This window comes from Ctenopharyngodon idella, chromosome 21, assembly GCF_019924925.1.
Source record: "Ctenopharyngodon idella isolate HZGC_01 chromosome 21, HZGC01, whole genome shotgun sequence".
Taxonomy (NCBI): Eukaryota; Metazoa; Chordata; class Actinopteri; order Cypriniformes; family Xenocyprididae; genus Ctenopharyngodon; species Ctenopharyngodon idella.
This window is the reverse complement of record NC_067240.1, coordinates 16,727,655-16,750,885: the sequence shown is the minus strand read 5'-3', so window position 1 is coordinate 16,750,885 and position 23,231 is coordinate 16,727,655. Positions and strand designations below refer to the sequence as shown.

General features: G+C 39.4%; 1 protein-coding gene across 3 annotated transcripts in view; it reads left to right on the top strand.

The window, feature by feature from the left end:
• Positions 1-23,231, top strand: part of slc8a4a (solute carrier family 8 member 4a) — a 69,782-nt gene that overhangs the window by 23,515 nt on the left and 23,036 nt on the right. For all 3 annotated transcript variants that reach the window (XM_051878684.1, XM_051878685.1, XM_051878683.1), the window contains 2 exons: positions 1,107-2,490; positions 3,940-4,454. In XM_051878684.1, the coding sequence (XP_051734644.1) occupies positions 1,165-2,490; positions 3,940-4,454 (1,841 nt within the window). In that variant the 5' untranslated portion in view covers positions 1,107-1,164. The remainder of the gene's footprint in view (positions 1-1,106; positions 2,491-3,939; positions 4,455-23,231) is intronic.

The window sequence follows — 23,231 nt, the reverse complement described above, 5'->3', positions numbered from 1 at the left end:
TAGATTCTTGCTGGTTTAGTGGTCCCCATATTTCAATTTGATACAGAACTATATTACTCTTTCGAATAGTTTGCCCCATACTGAAGTTGATATATTTATGTTGTAAAATTTTCATTGTATGTTCAAGGATGGTGTTATCTAGATTGAAAAGACATCTGTATTCATGATATCTAGTTTTTTCTGTAATATAATTTCTTTGATTTGATTATTTAGGAGTCTATAGAAGATCTATTCATGCTAGACTGAGTCAAATGCCTTTTTGTCAAATGCTTTTTTGCTTGGTGTACAAGTCAATGTATGGAATGTCTATATATAATCATTGAAGTAGTGGCCTTGATCATTGCATGAGAGAAAGAGCACATGACAGAAAGCAGAATATAGAAAAGAAGACCAAATTTAAATCTAAAAAAATCTAAACAATTATTGAAAATATCATCAACTCAAAGACTGAGTGAGCAAAATAGATGAGGTCTGATTTCTACATTATATGATGTATTGTGTTTTTGTATGTTTTCCTTTCTTGTAATAATCAGATGTGTACAGTTTGTCAGGAATGATCATATTGTTTATAGAGTTGACTAGCTTGTGCTTTCAAAGACACTCTCCAGGAGTTCACCATGATGCAAGCTGTCTTGTGCTGTCAGAAACTCTGTTTGCAATCAACAGCAACCTCATTCTCCCTGAATGAACCTGACTCGCTGTGGTCATTAAAAATCCCAGAATGTGCTTCGAAAAAGTATAGGGATGTAACCCTGGCATCCTGGCCAAATTTACCCATTGTCCTCTGTCCATCATCATGGCCTCCTAATCATCCCTATATGTCTACTGATTGGACCCCTCTCCACCAATAAACTGTGGTGGGCGTTCTAGCGCAATATGGCTTCCATCGCATCATCCAGGTAGATGCTGCACATTGGTGGTGATTGAGAAGATTCCCCCCTTCCATATGTAAAAGCGCTTTGAGTGCCAAGAAATGGGCTATATAAATGTAACGAATTGCAACGAAAAAAATTAAGTTTCAGGTGATGCTTGAATCATCAATATGTTACAATGAGGTCCTTTTTTAAATGATCATTCTCACCGAAAGTTTCTTTTGTGTGTTTCAGAGGTTCATTGATCGTCAACTCTGCGACTGGTGGACACAGTTACCACTACACTGCAACCATGCTTCATTTGCGCATTCCGTCAACCCCTTTCTCCTTCACTCCTTGCCTTTCCTCACTCCTCCTCCTGATCTTCCTCTCAGGCCTCACTCATCTCTCTCAGGCCAGTGGCGACACATCCCACAGCAGCCCAGGAAACTGTTCAGGGGAGGACAGCTGCTCTGAGGGCGTCGTCCTCCCGGTGTGGAACCCCCAGAACCCCTCTGTGGGCGACAAGGTGGCACGTGCCATTGTCTACTTTGTGGCCCTCATTTACATGTTCTTAGGCATGTCCATCATCGCAGACCGGTTCATGTCGTCCATCGAGGTGATTACGTCTCAAGAGAAGGAGATAACAATCAAGAAACCCAACGGCGAGACCACCACAGCAACCGTGCGCATCTGGAACGAGACCGTGTCCAACTTGACCCTCATGGCTTTGGGATCGTCGGCCCCTGAGATCCTGTTATCCGTGATCGAGGTCTGCGGACACAAGTTTGAGGCTGGTAACCTGGGCCCAAGCACAATTGTGGGCAGCGCTGCCTTCAATATGTTCATCATCATCGCCATTTGTGTTTACGTGGTCCCAGACGGTGAGGTGCGAAAAATCAAGCACTTAAGGGTCTTCTTTGTGACGGCAGCCTGGAGCGTGTTCGCCTACATTTGGCTGTACTTGATCCTGTCTGTCATCTCTCCCGGTGTGGTGGAAGTCTGGGAGGCCGTCCTTACATTTCTCTTCTTTCCACTCTGTGTGGTTCAGGCCTGGATCGCCGACCGTCGCTTGCTCTTTTACAAATATGTCCACAAGCGCTACCGTGCTGACAAACACCGTGGTATCATCATTGAGACGGAGGGTGACGGCATGTTCAGCAAGATGGATATGGAAATGGACGGCCAAGGCTCCAATTCCCATCACAAGGAGGCACTTGATGGCATGCTGGCTGGTGTGGAGGAAGGAGGTGGTGGAGGAGGTGGAGGGGAGGAAGAAGAGGCCAGGAGGGAGATGGCTCGTACGCTGAAGGAGCTCAAGCAGAGACACCCGGAGAAGGACATGGAGCAGCTGATCGAGATGGCAAACTATCAAGTGCTGGTGCAACAGCAGAAGAGTCGAGCTTTCTATCGCATCCAGGCCACTCGCATGATGATCGGAGCCGGGAACATCCTGAAGAAGCATGCTGCAGACCAGGCCAGGAAGGTGGTGAGCTGCCATGAGTCTAATGCCCAGGAAGAAGACCCTCACACCATCTACCTGGAGTTTGAGCCCTCCCATTATCAATGCTTTGAAAACTGCGGCTCCTTGAAGCTCTCCGTGACCCGACATGGTGGAGACAGTGGCTGCACTGTTAAGGTAATGATTCCACTGTCTATACACAACAGTACTGTGATTACATTGCTGTGATTGTACTTTAATTATATGGATGTGATATAATTTTGAGGCCAGAAACCTTCATGGGTCCCAGCAGCGAGGATGTACTCTCAGAGCTATTTTAAATAATTACAGCACTTAGGAGACAAGCAATGTAATGACACTATTTTAACAGACTTCAGATAAGCTTATTTTGTTATATAAACCTTTCAATTGTGAAGTTCACCACAGGAAATTATATTCAATTATTTCAAGTGATTTGATAACAGGTCAAAATATACTGTAATATTAATAACACATAATAATTACTATAAATAAAAAATGATTGTGATTATTTTGTTATTTGATTAATAATAATAATATGTATTATTCAATTTTAAAGTGAAATTTCTGTCATTAAGTAAGACCTTCGTTCGTCTTTGGAATACAAATTAAGATATCTTTGATGAAATCCAAGAGGTTTTTGGTTATCCTCAATAGAAAGCAACGGAATTACCACATTCAAGGTTCAGAAAACTAGTAAAAACATCATTAAAATAGTCAACGTGACTACAGTTCAACCTTAATGTTATGAAGCGACGAGAATACTTTTGGTGCGCAAAAACAAAACAAAAATAATGATTTTATTCAACAAATTCGTCTCTCCCCTGACATTCTCCTATGCTATTTTCGTTGCAGTGCTTCCAGGTTCTACATCTGAACGCCAGCTCAGTATTAACTGACGCCTGTTCACGTGAGCCGCACGACACATGCGTGTGATGCTGACGCAGGAGCGGGCCAATACTGAGCCAGCGTTCGGACATAAACACAAAAGCGCTGAACTGCATTCGCTGCATCTACTGCGTACGATTCTTACAGGGTAGAGAAGAAATTGTTGAATAAAAGTCGTCATTTTTGTTTTGTTTTTGCGCACAAAAAGTATTCTCGTCGCTTCATAACATTTTGAACCACTGTAGTCACGTTGACTATTTTAACGATGTCTTTACTACTTTTCTGGACCTTGAATGATGGTAATTACATTGCTTTCTATGGGGGATAAAAAAACCTTGGATTTCATAAAAAATATCTTAATTTGTGTCCCGAAGATGAATTAAGGACTTACGGGTTTGGAATGACATGAGGGTGACAAAATTAATGACAGAATTTTCATTTTTGGGTGAACTAACCCTTTAATAATAACACACATCATAATTATAAAAATGAATATTATGTTATTATTATGTAATATGATTAATAATGATTTATTATTGTTGTTGTTGTTATCTGTGGAATTTAATTATCACGCATCCTCTCCTGAAAGTTACATTATAACTCTCTTATGTATGAGAATTATTGTTTTTTCCAAACACTCACTGTAACTCTTCTGAATATAAAAATATAGCATTGCTTCCTCAGCACTTTAAGCTGAATGACAACTGTTCCTGTATCTAGGTTGACTATCGCACAGAGGATGGCACCGCTAACGCAGGATCAGACTATGAATTTGCCGAGGGCACTCTGGTCTTTAAACCGGGTGAGACTGTGAAGGAGCTGACAGTCGGCGTGATTGACGATGACATATTCGAGGAAGATGAGCACTTCTACGTACATCTCAGCAACCCTCGAGTTGTCCACCGTGCTGAGGTCTCCATCCTCGACCCTAATGCGGTGTCTCCAGGCAACAGTATTATGGGGTCCAGCCACGTTCCTCCCAAAGCTGCCTTGGGTAACGCGCATACTGCCACGGTGACCATTTACGATGATGACCACGCAGGTATCTTTACGTTCGAGAGCAATTCCACACGAGTGAGTGAAAGCGTGGGCATCATGCAGGTGAAGGTTCACAGAACATCTGGAGCGAGGGGGAAGGTGGCAGTACCGTTCCACACTACAGAGGGTACCGCCAAAGCTGGAGAAGACTATGAAGAGGTGGCTGGCAAACTGGAGTTCCTCAATGATGAGACCATGTAAGTTACAATTTTTTCAGGAACTTACAACTCTGAATATGTTTTACTAATAATTTATCAAGTGTGCACTGGAGAATTTCAAGGAGGCAAGATGCTCTTTGTCACTGCCAACACTGATTGAACCAGATGTTTGCAGAGAACATATGTTTGTGTCCTCGAATAGGGAAAACTGAATCAAGCCATCCTTGTCATTAAAAGTTTAGCTCATGGCTGCATCCAAATTTGCATACTTCTCATGGGAAAGTACATACTTTTAAGTATTTATAAGACAGTACGTTAGATCTGAGACAAACTACTACATCTTAAAATTGTGTTTTGGCATACAATAATGAAATACAGGTGAAAAGTCACCTTAGAGGAGACAGTATATGAGCAGTGATGCCCGACCATTATGTTCACAACTACTAACAATTAATCGATAAAGGATTAATTGTCTTTTTCATACAAATACTTGGTATAGTTTGGTCTCTAACTGAAACAAATATGCTTGTTGTATTCTGCTTGTTGAGACCTTTCATTGATATATGACACAAGTCCATCTGTTATGTATGGTGATTTTAAAGACCACATTTTCAGGTAAAGCAGTTATTTTTTCACGCTATGAAAATAGAGCACTTCTAATATGTCAGCAAACTTAAAAACACTTGTCAAGTGATGGTCATATTCCCTATATTCGCTGTAAATCCAAGCTTCTAAGCTTTAAAACAACACCTATGTTGTGTTGGTTAACATGATAACTTAGTTAACGATTCAATCGAGTAATCGATTAAAGGGTTAGTTCACCCAAAAAGTCTTTTCACCCACAACATGAGGGTGAGTAAATGATGACAGAATTTTCATTTTTGGGTGAACTAACCCTTTAAGCGATTGTTAATTTAATCTCTCTCTCAGTTTTGTTTTTAACCGCTAGAGGGCCAAAAGTTACATAGTGTACCTTTAATTATTAATTATTAAAAATATTAAAATCTGTAGTCTGTATTATTTTTGAAGCATTTGTAAATAAATACCTAAAAAACTATAAATGTTGTGACTTGGTTTTAATAACTATTATGATAATGTAAATATACAAAAATAATGATATTGGTTGCTTGTTCAAAGTTCAAGCTTAATGGTGTTTCATTAACACAGAAACATAAGCATCAAATGAAACTGGAACATGAATTTACATTAAAAACCCAAACTTTGGGTAATGTGGCTCCTCATTTCAAGTCTATCAGTGTCAATGACAAATGCAAATTGGGATGCAGACCATATCATAAGATTTTTATTTGTAGATCGCACGTACATCTGTGTTCGAATGTTTTCACCACATATTTGTAGTTAAAGATGTACCCTGATGACCTGGTATGATCACAGTATGCATGGATTACAGGCCCTAACACTAAAAAAAGAAACACAAATAGATAAGAGCAAGGCAGAAATAAATCTATAAGCCTCACATGAAAACAGATGAACAAGGGATAAAGTTGAAAAGATGTGTGAAGTCTGGAAGAAAGCCAGAGAGAAGGAGATGGAGAATGATAGAGCGCTGCTGAGTTTTCTCTCAATCCCGAAAATCGATACTGACCTGCACATCAAGCACACTGCGCTGCTGCAGATCTGAGGTGAGCAGGTCATCTGTAGAAAAGAGCATGCTGGCATTAGAGAGAGTGAGGCAGTTATTGTGAACCCGCTTGTCGGGTTATAGGTAAACAACTTAAGTAGGCGTTGGGGTGAATTTGGCATTGTGACTCATGGATGGACTGCGTTGACATGAGACAAAAGCTCAGGCATTCCAAGATGGAGAAGTTCCAATTATAAGCGGCATGCCGAATTTACATATTTACTGAATGCAACTTCCAAAAAAAGTGTAAGACAGCCAGGATATAGTGTTGGTATATTTAGTATGAAAGGGAATTGCGTTGCAGACTTTTTTTAAAAAATTTTTTACGAACCAAGGATACCTTTTTTTTCTTAGAATAATCCAGAAACACATTTCAAATCACATTTCAAAGATACAAATAATTTTGGAAATTACATTTAAAATCCACATAGATCCATAATATGCTGATTTGGTAAGAAAAGTATTTCTCATTATTATTATTAGTTGAAATTTGTTGTGCTGCTTAATGAAGTGTGGAAGGTTTGAAGTTATTTAGTACTTAGTAGTGTTGTCAAAAGCACCGACCACGATACCAAGTCGGTACTGAAATTTTAAAAATGTGATGCTTTGAGCGCTGTTGAGCACAGTGACCTCTGATTGGCCATTTTGTTGACGCGCTCATCAGATATGTCTGTGATTGGCTACAATGATCAACGCACGGGAGCGGGAGTGTTTGAAAGCAGCCGTCTATCAGCAGACCGGTCCCGCTCCTGTGTGTATCTCTGTAAGCGCTCTGTGAAGAGCGTCATTGATGACATATCTGATGAGCATATGAACACAGTGGCCAATCAGAGGTGTTTACGAATCTGCTCAACAGCGCTCAAAGCGTCACATTTTTTAAATTTCAGTACCGACTTGGTATTGCAGTTGGTATTTTTGACAACACTAGTACTTAGTTTGGGCATTACAAATGTCTTTACTGTAATATTTGAAATATTTAAGCATCCTTGAATAATTAAAGTATCAATTTCTTTTTAAAAATCTATAAAATCAATGAATACAGAAATATGTAAAATAAATATCCACAAAAATATTGGTACCTTTCCACTCTGGTCACAACAGGTAGCACTTCTCACCCATTAAACTAGCTGAATGAGTAATTAAAAGATGGTTATACTAATTAGAGGATATTAGTCTGCTTTGATAGTCATTACAATGCAATTATTTCCTATAAAAGGGGTTAAATTGGCTTGAAATGCTCTAGAATTGCAAACAAATGCACCCCTATTTCTGATAAACAGGTTTTAAACCAAGGATCACTCTCATCAAAACCAAGGTCCTATTTCCACCTGGTATTAAGATGCGTTTTGGTCGATCGGATCACAAGTGGACAACGCTAAATACAGGTGTGAAATGTTTTGAGCTTGTCCACTTTCGACCACTTCCAGAGGTAGTCGAAAACCCATTCGACTGGATTGCCTTCGTAGTGGAAACGCTCATGTGGTTGAATGCGTTCGAACAGCCACTAAAGACCATTTACTCTCCGCCTACTGACCTAACGCTTAAACATTATGGGAAGCGCGCTAGCCAGAAGGGATTTAAACTTTTTCATCTGAAGACCCAAGTTTGGTTTGAAGACAAAAAAAGTACCAAGCACAATGTTCTCTCACCATTCCTGATTTCTTCACAGCGTTCGGCGTGGTATTGCGGCTATCAGAGCAGAAATGAAAGCTGATGCTCTCCGTATGTTTTTCCGTCGTCTCTGGGCGTGTTCATATGTAAATTGCTCGAGCTTATTTTGTCCATTAGATCGAAAGATCTGAAATAACCCATACATTTACCTGCCCATAGACCCTCTCCTCGAAGAAATCAGGACAGAAGTGGTTGAAAGTGGACAAAAGAGATGGATTAAAACACCAGGTGTAAACGGGTATGTGTCTCCCTCATCCACTTGTGATCCGATCGGCCAAAACGCATCTTAATACCTGGAAACAGGGCATTCATAATGCCCTATTCCCAATTTAACTGCTGCTGTACTCATGAAGGGTGCCAGTAATGTTGTCCAGGCCATTTTAGTAGTCTTTGTACTGCAAAAATGTCAGTTAAAATGTCAAATTCTTTTTTTTTTTTTTTTTTTTTTTACCAAAGAAATGCATATGTGGATGGCAAAAGATCTTAACACTTTCCAGATAGAAATGTTGCATTATTCTATGCTTTTTGGCCACATCTGAATATTATATTGATATTTCATCATGTTCCCGCTTACATGCTGAATTATTTTTTTCTTTGAGCTTATCTTGCCAATGGCACAAAGTGAGTCAGGACTGCCGCTGGTGCTCCCTCCAAAACAACATGGGCATGATGCCCCTGATTCCTCTGGTTTGTAAGATTGGACTGGGAACAATATGACATGATGGAAGTGGAGCACAATGAATGAGAAATGAGAGCAGGGACGGATAGATGCATTGATCGAAGTTATTAGTTGAAAATGTAAGAGAGCAGCGAAATGAAGAGATGGATAATGGTGTGCAAGGCATCGTGGGATGGACAGAATTAAACCATGATGTGATGATAAAGCACAAGCTATAATTCACAGAGGAGAAAAGAGAGAAAGAACGAGAAAGAGAAGAGGTGAGAGGCAGGTGCGCGGGCGGAAGGGAAGGTAAAACGAGGGAGGCATGAAGAGATGAGGATGATTTGTTTGAACAGTTCACTCATACTGTTCAGTGTGTTGAGCAACTAGAGAGGGTTACAGAAGTCAAGCACCGTGTGGGAGTGTGTGTATGTGTGTGTGTGTGTTTACATGAAATGTGTCATACTGAAAGTGTTGTCTATCATGGAAACATCTGACCTGTGTGAGTGTATGTTGATTTTGAAGGGTGTGTGTGAGTATTTTTGGAGGTGGGTGAATGACCGTGAATCACATATGAGCTTTTTCATGTGTTCAGAGTTGGAAAATGAGAACCGGAACCAAAAAAAACTGGGACCAAATCATTTTTATGATAACTAGGGATGCACCAATATTAAAATTCTGACCGATACCGATAACTGATAATTATTGTTAATTATATTATAGTAGCTATATATGTCACCCAAAGTTTTATTCAACCTTGATTCAACCTATAATTTTTCCCTAATATGTGGAACAATAACCAATGACATTTTTAAAAATATTTCAATGTTTTTTTTAGAATTAAAAACATTCTTCTTTTATACAGCAAAAAAAATGTGATTATGTATCCTTACTTACACAGTCATGTTGAACAGAAAGTCAGCAAAAGTGATGTAAGACTAATGTAAGTCATCACAGTAACGGGTCATTTCTATGGTGGTGCATTGCTGCCACACATATTTTTTTTCCACTCAATTATGTCGTAATATCGAGATATGTCATTAAAACAACATCTTTTCTCATTATAACAAGATGTTATTTCGTAAGAACGACATATGTTGTAAAAACGGCATATTTTTCTTGTTAAAACGCATATTTTCTCGTAATAACGAGATGTTTTGTTGTTAAAATAACATGTGACGTGTACGAAATATAATTTCAAATAAGACATAACCATAAAATGATTCACAGTTCAGTGAGGCAGTCAGTTGTAAACTCAGTAACAGTTCTGAACGATTCACTGGCTCAGTCTGATTCAAACTGCCATCTCACAGTTCAGGGCCGTTTCTTGAATCTTTTTGCCTTACTAGAGTTTAAAGTTGGCATGAAATAAAAATTCACCATGTCTGTTTTCTAAGTGCATCTTAAAGTTGACATGAAATGAAAATTCACTCTATATATGTTCTAAATTATTGTGAATGATTCATGCATACGTCTCAAAATATTTAATCAAAATGTCATATCTTGATCTTCTGGTGAAATTACAGACTTCTCCCTGGTGATGTATTCCAGACTTCTCCAATCAATTAGTCCGCTTAAACCCCGTCCCTTTTTATAATCAACCACAGGTTTGTGTTCAGATCTGTCTCCACACTCTAAAAAACACTGGGTTAAAAACAACCCAATTTTGGATTGTTTTCAACCCAAGGGCTGGGTTTTTAATACATATTGCCTACATTTAAACTCGTTTAACAAATATTAGAATTAAAAATTAAACATTAAGAAGTAATTGTATAATCGTTTAAAAGTAATTGTAACATGTATAATCGACCAGTCTCTGTTGTCCTGTTTCCACCGTAACGGCCTGGATCTCGTGCCGGAGATGGCTCGCGTTTGGCGGGGGAACTGCTAACTTCAGACTGCTGCCCTGCGTTTCACTCATAGCCGGAAAATGCTGTGACTGGCTTCATAACCTGTCCATAAATAATCACTGTACAGTTTTGAGAACAAATTTTAACATCCTAATCATTTATATTCTGTATCTTTTTGAATAAAATCATAAAATTTTATGCAAGGCCTGCAGATGTTTCCATCACGCGAAAAGACCGACGCGACACTCGTTTAGGTGACTCAGATCGCGCCCCTGTATGTAGCTTTGCATAAAAATAAACAATATACAGAACAATGAATTTTTAGATTAAATAAAACATACACAAACCTGTATTTCACCGAAGACATGCACCAATTTGAGGGAGCTGCGCTGCTCCCTCCTGAAGAGGTCGCAAAAAGCTCGCAATAAATAACTCAACCCCTGGGTTGTTATGTCTGACCCAGGAGCTGGGTAACACAAAAACTAACCAAACACTAGAAAAATAACCCCAAAAATGACCCAAAAGGCTCAACCCAGGACTTGGGTAGAAAAAATAACCCAAGATTTTTTAGAGTGCGGCAAATCAACAAACGATGGACAGAACAAGTCACCACCACCCTACTTTTTTTAAATAATCTATTCTGTCGTACATATAATCTATGTACGTCACAATACAGAAGAAAGGACCTGAAACTATATGTTACATCTCGACTTTAAATTATTATTGTGCATTTGCAACCATTTTAGCTGCAATCTGTAACCCTGTATGGCCAATAACCCATAAATGGTCAATATTAAAGTTCTGTGCTATTTTGTGTAAATGAATTTAAAATGAAATGCTCAATCATTACTGTAACTTTTAAGAAACCAAAATCGTTCAGTGGGATCAGAACGAGAGTCGTTAAATTCCTTACAATAACCATCCCTAGATATGTGTGATCACTCATGAGAGCATGTTGGAGGTGGTGTGGAATTGTGTATAGTGTGTCTGTGTGGGTGGATGAGTGAATCTGACTCCAGATATGAGTCTTTTAGTTTGTACATATATATTTCAGTTGCTTGCGTTCATGCTCAAAGCTTGTTTGCACACGTGTGGGCAACAAAATGCATGTGAGCGTCTGTTTTTTAGGGGCTTTGAATTTCATCTATTGCTTTTTGCTTGCTTTGAATTGGTTTATATTTGTGTATGTGTCTGTTTGCATTTGTGTGCATTTGCATGTGCATATGAGTGTGTTTGTCAGTGGATTTCTGCTGACCAGACAGCTGAACCGCCTCTGCCAAACAGCACAACAGAAGCTTAACTCTTATTCCCACTCCAGTCACAATTCCAAAGAGCTGACACCCGACAGCAGCAGACCAGGGGATTCTTAGTACATGTGTGTGAGAGGGATTGTAAAGGGGTCCAGCGTTTCAAGCAGCTAATGAGGATCCGTAAGGACTGGGCAGTGCATTTTGGTGTGTATTCATTCCCACAAGAGAGTAGAATGACATAAAGAGAGAATTTTAAACACTCCCAGCAACCTTAGCACCGATTGCAGGATGATCGGTTCACCATCTCCCCCGCACACTGTGTGTTTATGTGACTGCCTGTGTTATTTTTCTGTTTGTTCTTCTATTCTCATATGAAGATGAGAATCCATGCCAAAGAAAATTGAGTTGAAGCAGTGTGAAGTGGGCTATGAGTGCACTTATGTAAGCGTCGCTCTCAGAACAAGCAGGAAACATGCACGCGGCAGAGGCTTACATGATAATCTGCATGAGTAAAGAAAAGAGCGAATCGATATGAGCGGGATCTGTCAGCTCTGAGAGTTTGTGGGGTGTGACGAATCGATAGTGACCCAGCCTCCTGACACAAACAATCTGCATGCTGAACATTCCCACTGATTTGAAAGCCTTAGGACTATATTTAAAAACAGATTCTGTAAAGTATCATCATCCTAACAAATTGAGAGCTAAATCACTTTATGAGTTATGTCGATTTTAATTTGTTTATTTTAATCAATTTTAATAATAGTTTGGAAAATGCTTATAGACAAAGCTTACCGCAAAATTATTATCCTGCCCAACTTTATTTGTTCTGCTGAACACATAAGATATTTATCTGAATGTCCAAGCTGCTCTTTTCCATTCAATAAAAGTGGAGGGGCACCAGGAAAAGGGGTGTTATATTATTAATATCACTAATAAATAATGGTAAATGAAACAAAATAAATTTATACTGAAGATAAATTCATTAAAATACAGTGTATTGAAAATGTATTAAAAAAAGGAAATAGAAATACTCACGTTCTTGGAGTATATGTATTTAAAGGGTTAGTTCACCCAAAAATGAAAATTCTGTCATTTATTACTCACCCTTGTGTTGTTCCAAACCTGTAAGACCTTCGTTCATCATCGAAACAAATATTTTTGATGAAATCTGAGAGGTATCTGAGTCCTCTACAAGCCCTATTCGCCCAGGATTAGTATTATTTGGGGACCTCGTGTGACACACACACACGTCTGAATTTCGTGTGGCGCATTCACACGGGATAAGCGAAGCCTGTAATTTTACTCGAATTTACCTCCCGGACATGATGTCATTTACATTTCACCAGGTTAAAATCTAATAGCTCAAGCTTCGTGCTTGATTTATTTGTAACACATTAACCTCGAATTATGATGTGAACCCCCTCGCTTGATTGTGCACTATTTTGGATAGGCTATTGCTTGGAAATGTCTTGTCGTTATAGGCCTAGCTGTATGATATATCATAAACAGAAGAATGTTCCTTACTGCATGCTGCTATACATGTCATCCATCTCCATCTAATCATTATTTTTGTTTTCGCTCTTCTGATGGTTTTTAGCTTTGTCTTTCTGCAAATTGTATAGCTGTATGATGTATAGTGATATGACCCAGCACCCAAAATACTATCAAAACACTCCAACACAGCCTCCATTCTTCGCAAAAGATGGATAAAAAGGCGCACAGGAAACAAGAAACTTGAAAAATGATATACGACCCCACCAAATCACAGAGATGCCGATTCGCACGGGACTAATATTATCAAAGGACCTCAGTGTTCGGCGAAATATGATAGGTCATTTGCGGGGGAATTTTTACTTTACAAATTACAGACATGGTCGATTCACACGGGATTAAGATCACAGGCAACCTTCGCAATTATTACAAATGACTAGAGGTCCCTAGTTAATACTAATCCCGTGCGAATACGGCCATAGACAGCATTTTAACCACCACTTTCAAGGTCCAGAAAGGTAGTAAAGACATCGTTAAAATAGTCCACGTGGCTGCAGTGGTTCATCCTTAATTTAATGAAGTGACAGGAATACTTTTTGTGTGCAAAAACATCCCTAGATATTCAACAGTATCTTCTCTTCTATGTCATTCTCCTACGCTGTTTACATTCAGCGCTTCCAGGTTCTACGTCAGAACGCCGGCTCAGTATTTACCTTAAAAGTGGTGGTTAAATTGCTGTCTATGGAGGAGTCAGATACCTCTCGGATTTCATCAAAAATATCTTAATTTGTGTTCTGAAGATGAACAAAGGTCTTACATGTTTGGAATGATATGAGGGTGAGTAATGACAGAATTTTCATTTTTGGTTGAACTAACCCTTTAAAATGTGAATTCATTATTTTGTGTCTTCCAAAGGCTCAAAATAACATTTTCTGGTATTCATGTTAACATTTAATCGGTTAATTGATTTGTATTTTAAAAGACAATCAAGTATACAGCTTTCTGTAAATTATAATTATTGTTGTAGCTGTTGTTGTTGAAAGAATCCTGAAAAAAACGTATCATGGTTTTCACAAATATATTAAGCAGCACAACTGTTTTCAACACTGATAATAATGTTTGTTTCTTGAGCAAATCAGCATATTAGAATGATTTCTGAAGGATCATGTGACACTGAAAACTGGAGTAATGATGCTAAAAATTCAGCTTTGTTGATATTACTGACTCCAAATCTTTGAATGGTTGTGTACTTCATGCCATTCTTAAATGAATCTGTGACCCATTGCAATAGAAAAAAAAGTCTGGAAAAGAGCTACTTGCACATTTTGATTTGTGTATGTAAGAGAGAATTCATACAGGTTTAGAATGACAGATTCGCACAGTAAATGGTGACATTTTTTGGGAGAACTATCCCTTTAAGATTTCTATATGTGGTTGCACAGTGAAGTGCATGCATGCTCACATGCAAGAACATGCATTAGTGTATTCATGTAAACAAACATGTTTGTGGTTTAATAAATGACAGTTTCTATTGCCATAGGATGAGGCATGTAAGCTTTTTCTCTGACAGCTCAACTGGAGACAAAACATCTTTGTGTCATTTTTTTTCCTAAGATGGGGAAAGGGAGATTAAATGGAGCAAATCTTTTCTCCAGATAGTGACAGCACTGATTAGCATTTTGCTGCTTGTTTTCTTGTTGAAAAACAAGTTCTTGTACCACTTCATCAACCTCACTTCTCTTCATAAACACACATACAAATTGGTGAACACAGAAGCCCTGCCAAGCTCATAATGTTTGAATGTCTCTGCTAATGCTGCCACCATAAGCTATGGCTTTAAATTCACTCTAATTCAGAAAAGCCTTTAGGCGCCATGATTCACCATCAGATTAGTGCATCTTCATGAAATTATATCCCTTTAATCCTGTAATGTCTTGTTATTCACCTTCAATTTCTCACTTAAAATATTTAATATGCAATCAGAGACTGGATTTTTAATGGAAACTGGCCATCAGCACAGCGCAGCCAATAAGATGAACATTTATTCCAAGTCTTCTGTGGTTTCGTAGGTCCAAAGGAGACATATTTGAGGAGAGTGCAAAGTGCAAGAAATGTCAGCATCAAAGTATTGTATGGCAACATTAGCATAAAAATTAATTTATAATATTTCTGAGCTATTATTATTAGGGGAACCAATTCCAGTACTCTCATTAGATCCCTATTTCAGCTAATCTTAAAGAGTCCCGCTAAGCATTTTCCTCCAGTTATTCACCCCCACCCCTTTCTTTCATGCATCTCACAGCATATTTTCATCACTCCATCCATCTCCAAATGTATCAGAAAATGAACGAAAGAGCTGTTTAATTTCACACTGCCTGCACAAATAGACCAGGATATAAACAAAGCAGGAAGCTGATCGATGGAAATGGAGGACCAAGGTGAATGAATGAATGTTTGAGAATGAATGGCTCCACCAACCTCTTCAACTTCAAGTTGTTCAGAAAAATCACCGTTGAAGGTGAACATCATAATCTTTTAAGAGGACACATTTTTCATCATTAAAAAAGATTTACCTTTAAATAAAAGAAGAGTACTTGAAAATGCGTTAAAATCATTTTTCGCTGTCACAAAATGCCAGTCATATTGGTAATCTAAAAGCTAGTTTAGTTTCCATGGTGCTGGTCCCCCTATAGAGGCCGCCATGTTGAGATCACATGACCAGCTTAACATTGTAGTGTCTTCTCTTTAGCAGCAGATGGAATTGCAATTTTTTTTTCTTTTACTGTTCAAAAGTTTGAGGTCAGTAAAAAAATTTTTTTATGTTTTTGAAAGAAGCCTCTTATGCTCACCAAAGCTGCATTTATTTGATCAAAAATACAATAAAAACAGTAATATTGTGAAATATTATTGGAATTTAAAATACCTGTTTATATTTTAATCGATTTTTAAATGTAATTAATTCCTGTGATGGCAAAGCTGAATTTTCAGCATCATTACTCAAGTCTTCAGTCAGTCACATGATCCAAATCATTCCAATATGCTGATTTATTATTATTATCAATGTGCTGTTTAGTATATCAATTTATATCAATTTAAGGCATCCTTGTTAAAGAAAAATATTAATTTTCTTTATTTAAAGAAAAAACAAAAACTCTTACTGACCTCAAACTTAATAGCTGTTGAGGCTCTGACACATTGTGACACAGCTACTCATGAGCTTTCTCACCATAATTTCTTATGCATCTACTGTATTTTTAGTAAAAGGCCAAAAATAAAAATCTGTTTATAAAAATATAATATCTGTTCGTGTGTGACCATAAGATGACACTGGTAGGGAAGAGCAGCTTGCACAGAACGACTTGCAACTCCCCCCCATAACCCGACAGTTTCCTGTGCAAAGAGAGAGAGAGCTATAGTGAGCAAAGAAGTGAGAGATCCAGTGATTAAGCCCAGCTGCTCTTGTGTCCCATCAAAACCCTGCGTTAGCGCCCCGCACATATGGAGCCTCTTCCGTCACCTCTCCCGTAACATTCCGGCTGTCATTTTCACCCCATTCACACCCGAGGGACCGTCTGATGTTTGCAATGACATCAGTTTGGTTTGAGTAGTGTTTATCTGCACCTATGTGTCTCTCTGAACAAAGCACTTTGATTGGCTGGATGGTTTATATGATGGGGGTATCTTGTTGAGGACTAATTTTAAGCGATGACCGCATTCCAGCTGGCAATGACAGCGATTCCATCATGCCTGCCTTTGAATCTTTCTTCTCTTCCTCCCTTCCTCTGCCTTCCCCCTCCTATCTCCATCCATCATTCCACCTCCCCAGCTCTGAATTATGAATTAACAGCACGGCACAATTATGATATCCTTGCCAGTACTTTGAAGATGGGGGCAGAACAATGCAGCAAGAGCTTAGTTTCTATTTTAATTTATCAGGGGCATGGCGTAAGTGTTTCAGATTTAACGTTATCATCCTTCTGTTTTCCTCTCTCTATTTTTTGAAATGAAGATAATCGTACGGCTTACCTCAATTGGCCTATTACTTTAGAGTCTTATTTTAGATTTGAAGCAGAGCAATTTTCCCAGACATAAATATAATTTGATTTTGCAGTGCTTTGAAGCACCATTATCTTATGAAATCAAGCTCATACAGCTGAGCATTTTCATTCTTTTAAAGGGAAAGTTTAACAATTATTTAACAGTTATAAAATAATTATTTATGTAATAATTATTCATAACCACCCATTTTGCAGAAATAGTGTTTTTTTTTTTTTAAAGATTTATTTTTGGTGTTTTTGCCTTTATTATGATAGGACAGTAAGCAGACAGGAAGCATAGGGGAGAGAGAGAGAGGGGGACAGGATGAGGAAAGGTCCGCGAACCAGGAATTGAACTCGGGTCGCCTGAAGCGCAACGGCTATCGGCGCCGCCAAATAAGAGCATTTTAATGGAAAAATAGTGGTAATTTTGGAGTAAAATTGGTAATATTGGTAATATTTGAGACTTTGGTCGCATACGGTCTAGCTGCGAAAATGCAAATATTACAACACACGTGAAGCTCAAATCATAGCTTCTGTACTACTGGAAATGAATTCCAGTCTGTCATTTTTTGGAGTACAACCCGAATTCCGGAAATGTTGGGACGTTTTTTAAATTTGAATAAAATGAAAACTACAAGACTTTCAAATCAGATGAGCCAATATTTTATTCACAATAGAACATAGATAACATAACAAATGTTTAAACTGAGAAATTTTACACTTTTATCCACTAAATGAGCTCATTTCAAATTTGATGCCTGCTACAGGTCTCAAAAAAGTTGGCACGGAGGCAACAAATGGCAGAAAAAGCAAGAAATTTTGAAAAGATTCAGCTGGGAGAACATCTAGCAACTAATTAAGTTAATTGGTATCAAGTCTGTAACATGATTAGCTATAAAAGGGATGTCTTAGAGAGGCAGAGTCTCTCAGAAGTAAAGATGGGCAGAGGCTTTCCAATCTGTGAAACAGTGTGTAAAAAGATTGTGGAATACTTTAAAAACAATATTCCTCAACATCAAATTGCAAAGGCTTTGCAAATCTCATCATTTACAGTGCATAACATCATCAAAAGATTCAGAGAAACTGGAGAAATCTCTGTGCGTAAGGGACAAGGCCGAAGACCTTTATTGGATGCCTGTGGTCTTCGGGCCCTCAGACGACACTGCATCACTCATCGGCATGATTGTGTCAATGACATTACTAAATGGGCCCAGGAATGCTTCCAGAAACCACTGTCGGTAAACACAATCCGCCGTGCCATCTGCAGATGCCAGCTAAAGCTCTATCATGCAAAAAGGAAGCCATATGTGAACATGGTCCAGAAGCGCCGTCGTGTCCTGTGGGCCAAGGCTCATTTAAATGAGAAGAGGAAGGAGACCTTCCAGCGTTTTATCTGCATTCAGTTCAAAAGCCAGCATCTCTGATGGTATGGGGGTGCATAAGTGATGCTGGGATGCTGTATATGTTTATGGTCAAATCTTTTAGCAGCCATTTGACCTCTGTAAGAGCACTGTCTTCCTCATCAGTGTATATGTGAGTGTTTATGTGCTTCTGCTTGTGCTGCTGCCAGAATCTATAAAAACGGATGTTTCTATTTTCTAAATTCTAGCATTCTGCATGTGGAATGTGGCGAAATGTTTGGGAGCTAGAAATGGTCCCACTCCTCCAACACACACTTGTCATCCTCTCTCAATTTATCCAAGTCTTCTGCTTCGTCTTCTTACGTGACAATTTTTTTTGTTCTTCTTTACCGTTCGTCATCGCCAGTTTTGTCTCTCAGACATTTTTAATGCCAGGCCTATATATCCGGAGCGTTTTTTACGACTGCATGCAAGTGAGTGGAAATTAATCATTTATAAACCGAGCGAACATGCCAGTATCTCTCTTTCGTTCTCTTCCTTCCTCTCTCTCCCCCCCCCGTTCTTTTTTTTTTCTTGGCATGATCCTATTATGTGTGCAAGCAAAGAGAATGACATTCAACCAAGCTGGAAATGGATTTGTGCTTTTTTGTCAGTCAAAGCCTTGCGTGTGTGTGTGTGTCTGTGTCAGTGTGCGGATAGAAATAGACATCCACCCACAGGTCATTAGAGAGAGAAAGAGAGACGGAACGTGACTACAGGGGAGCATTGGACAGACTGTAACACTGTAAGTGAGACTTTGGAACCGTAGGGCATCTCTTTGCTTACGTACTTCATCTTCCGCTCTTACCATATTTTACCACACATTTGTTTTCTGTCTGGGTGTGGCTAAACTGCAGCCACAAATTACCGTCCCATGCGTTTGCATGTTCGCCCACACCCCCGTAGCCCACTCTCACTTCAAAACACATCCTGACACCCACGCATCTATTTAGCGCACAGAAATGCTTTTTGTGTCAGTGCGTTGGCTGGACCTCTATGCCACCACGGGTACGTGCCAAGGTGTGAAACAGAGTCACACTGTTGTGTATCCTCCGCTCTTTGGCGCAGTTGTTTATCCAGCGTTATTTGTTTTTCCCTGGTGGCAGCCCTCCATGTGCGCATAAACCTGCGGTGCAGAAACTAAACGTGGTGCAGTGTGCTGTGATACGCTTCACAGAAGCTTGTAATGAGTGACTGGGGACTAGCGTCCGTCTCAGGCCACTGGTGCTGCTTTAAGCTGCAAAGACAGGCACTGACATACACAAACATATGACACAAATAAATAATTTAATTGTGTTAATGCCTCAGCTGGGAGCCGTAGTGCTGTTATGAAATGCATTTGCACACAAATAGGGATTATTACCGCATGTTATTATTACCGTTGTTTTATGCATTTAGCAAGCAATTTTTTAAAAAAAAAGCGACTAAGGGGTGTTTGTACAAAACACGATTTTACGCAGAATGTTGCGATGGTTTGGGTTTTCATTAGATTGCTATAAATAAACATTTTAAACTGACATTGCTATAATTTTGGCTTTTGCTATCACGAGAAACCAGCAGCAGCGCCATTTGTAGCCTTAAAGGGGACCTATAATGCCCCTTTTACAAGATGTAATATACACTATATTGGACACCCCTCCAAATCAAATTCAGGTGTTCCAATCACTTCCATGGCCACAGGTGTATAAAATCAAGCACTTGGGCACGCAGACTGCTTCTACAAACATTTGTGAAAGAAGGGGTCGCTCTCAGGAGCTCAGTGCATTCAAGCGTGGTACCGTGATAGATTGTCACCTGTGCAATAAGTCCATTCGTGAAATTTCCTCACTACTAAATATTACACAATCAACTGTTAGTGGTATCATAACAAAGTGGAAGCAATTGGGAACAACAGCAATGCAGCCACGAAGTGGTAGGCCACGTAAAATCACAGAGCGGGGTCAGCGCATGCTGAGGCGCACAGTGCGCAGAAGTCGCCAACTTTCTGCAGAGTCGATAGCTACAGACCTCCAAACTTCATGTGGCCTTCAGATTAGCTCAAGAACAGTGCGTAGAGAGCTTCATGGAATGGGTTTCCATGGCCGAGCAGCTGCATCCAAGCCTTACATCACCAAGTGCAATGCAAAGTGTCGGATGCAGTGGTGTAAAGCACGCCGCCACTGGACTCTAGAGCAGTGGAGATGTGTTCTCTGGAGTGACGAATCACGCTTCTCTGTCTGGCAATCCGATGGACGAGTCTGGGTTTGGCAGTTGCCAGGAGAACGGTACTTGCCTGACTGCATTGTGCCAAGTGTAAAGTTTGGTGGAGGGGGGATTATGGTGTGGGGTTGTTTTTCAGGGGTTGGGCTTGGCCCCTTAGCTCCAGTGAAAGGAACTCTTAATGCTTCAGCATACCAAGACATTTTGGACAATTTCATGCTCCCAACTTTGCGGGAACAGTTTGGGGATGGCCCCTTCCTGTTCCAACATGGCTGCGCACCAGTGCACAAAGCAAGGTCCATAAAGACATGGATGAGTGAGTTTGGTGTGGAGGAACTTGACTGGCCTGCACAGAGTCCTGACCTCAACCTGATAGAACACCTTTGGGATGAATTAGAGCGGAGACTGCGAGCCAGGCCTTCTCGCCAACATCAGTGCCTGACCTCACAAATGCGCTTCTAGAAGAATGGTCAAAAATTCCCATAAACACACTCCTAAACCTTGTGGAAAGCCTTCCCTGAAGAGTTGATGAGCTGCTGCTCCCGGCCCACTTTCCAAAAGAGGGCAGAGCTTTAGCAGCTCGCGCTTCGGTTGCTCAACAACAAAGCTGGAGAATCTCATGCAGCCAAAATAACGATTGTCAGTAACAGTGTTAAGCTTTACGTTGCTCAAACCGGAGTCGGACACTGATGGAGAGACTCAGGAAGAAGTTACAACTTTCTTTTAGAATGCAGAACGTTTCTGAATGGTTAGTGGATAAATTTATGTAGTTGCTGTGGAGTTGATTCAACTCATTGACTAGCATGTGCCGTCATGTTAATTTTTTGTGCAAATCTAGCATTGAATTGACCCTCGTTTGTGAAGCAGTCTGTCATAAAATGACGGCATGGTACAACACTCTACTACAACAACTGGCCTTGCCCCCTTTGGTGCATGTTCCCGGGGGCAGGGTTTATGTAAATTTTAGGATTCGTGATGTCACTATCCCGAGAAGAAGCTCATTGTAGTCCCTACCAGCCATTTGTTGTAGTCCTTGAACAGCGATTTCTGTAAAAGAAAATATCCTTTGCATTGAACTTTGTGCGTCGTAACTTTGCAGATGTTGTTTATGCTCTAACAGCAACATTACACACTAACTAAAATTAAAAAAGTAAAATCATAATCAACAACCCCTTTAATGTGTAAAAAAAAATTGGGCACCAAAGCACCAGTTTTAAAACACTGTCAACATTAAAAACTGCAAATTTTCAAAACATGCATGTGTTTTGTTCCATTCTGCTCTGCTGTGTCTTGTAGAATACAAGCACACGTCATGTGTCAAATATAGAACATTCCATTGCATATCATCTTTATTTCATCACAGGTTCTTTTGAGCCTGTTGGCATGAACTTTGTAGGTTCTGTTTTTCCAGGGCACTGTGATGCAGGAGCATTTTCAGGAGACAATAAAGCAAGAAAGAGATTAAGGCAGATTCATGCCGAAGCCAAAACAGAATAAATCTCTTGCTAACATGCTGCAGATATTTGCATACAATCCGCCAACAAAGTGCAATTCTGTGGTGATATTGCCCGGTGAAAATAGAGTTCCCCTCATGTGGTTATTTATATAGCTGTCCCAATTTCCAGCATCTTATAGAATCTTAAACACCATAATGAGGCCTCACTCACACACAGATGCATGTGATTTACATTTTCCTGTAATACTAGGCAAGAAGAAAAACAATGATAGATGGATAGACATTAACTTTTGCACCTGCCCCACCTCCCTTCTTTTTTTATATTCATGCTCTTTCTGTACCCCGTCTGGCTCTCGCCCACATGGTTTAACTTAAACAATTAGGGATTACAGAAGTATATGATTCCAGTGCCAGAGAGAGAACTGTGCTGAAATTAATTACATTCTTCATCTTATCATATCTCAGATCTCTCTCACACACACACATTCCTCCTGTAATTATGAGTCTCGTCTCTGTAACTGAGCTGATCCCTTAAGCCCCACACTCTCTTTCTCTTTGTCTTTTTCCTTCTTTTACTACTTCTCTCTCAGTTCTTAATAAGCAGCGTGCGATATTGTTATACAATGCGTTCTCAAACTTTCTCTATGTTACTTTATAACCAAATGATGAAAAGGGATCTATTCTTCTGCAACCATTTCAATGGTTTTAGACCAAATATTATTCAAAGAATTTCCTTTTTCTTTCTCACTGACATGTGGTAATTCTATTGAATTTTTGTATATTCACCCCATGTCTATAGAACTTATTCAGTGTAGGCAATTTAATAACATTTATAGAGTACCTCAGGGATGACGTGTTTTTGTAGGCCAACCCGGAAGTTAGTGGCGCACGGGTTCCCTCGATCGAAAGCCAATGCATTTTTCCCATTGACTTTTGGAAAATCGTAAAAAATAAGCCCTGTGTTTAACAAAGGGTTATGACACTTACATGTTTTGTCTATCAAGATAATCTTTACAAGTTAACACAACATTTATGTGTTTTATGTCATAGATCAAAACGTGAAAATATTTAGAGGCTTTGTTAACCACAGACCTTATTTCAGGCGATTTAGTGAAAACCCATTCAAAAAACCCATCAACTTCGAGGCGATGGAACC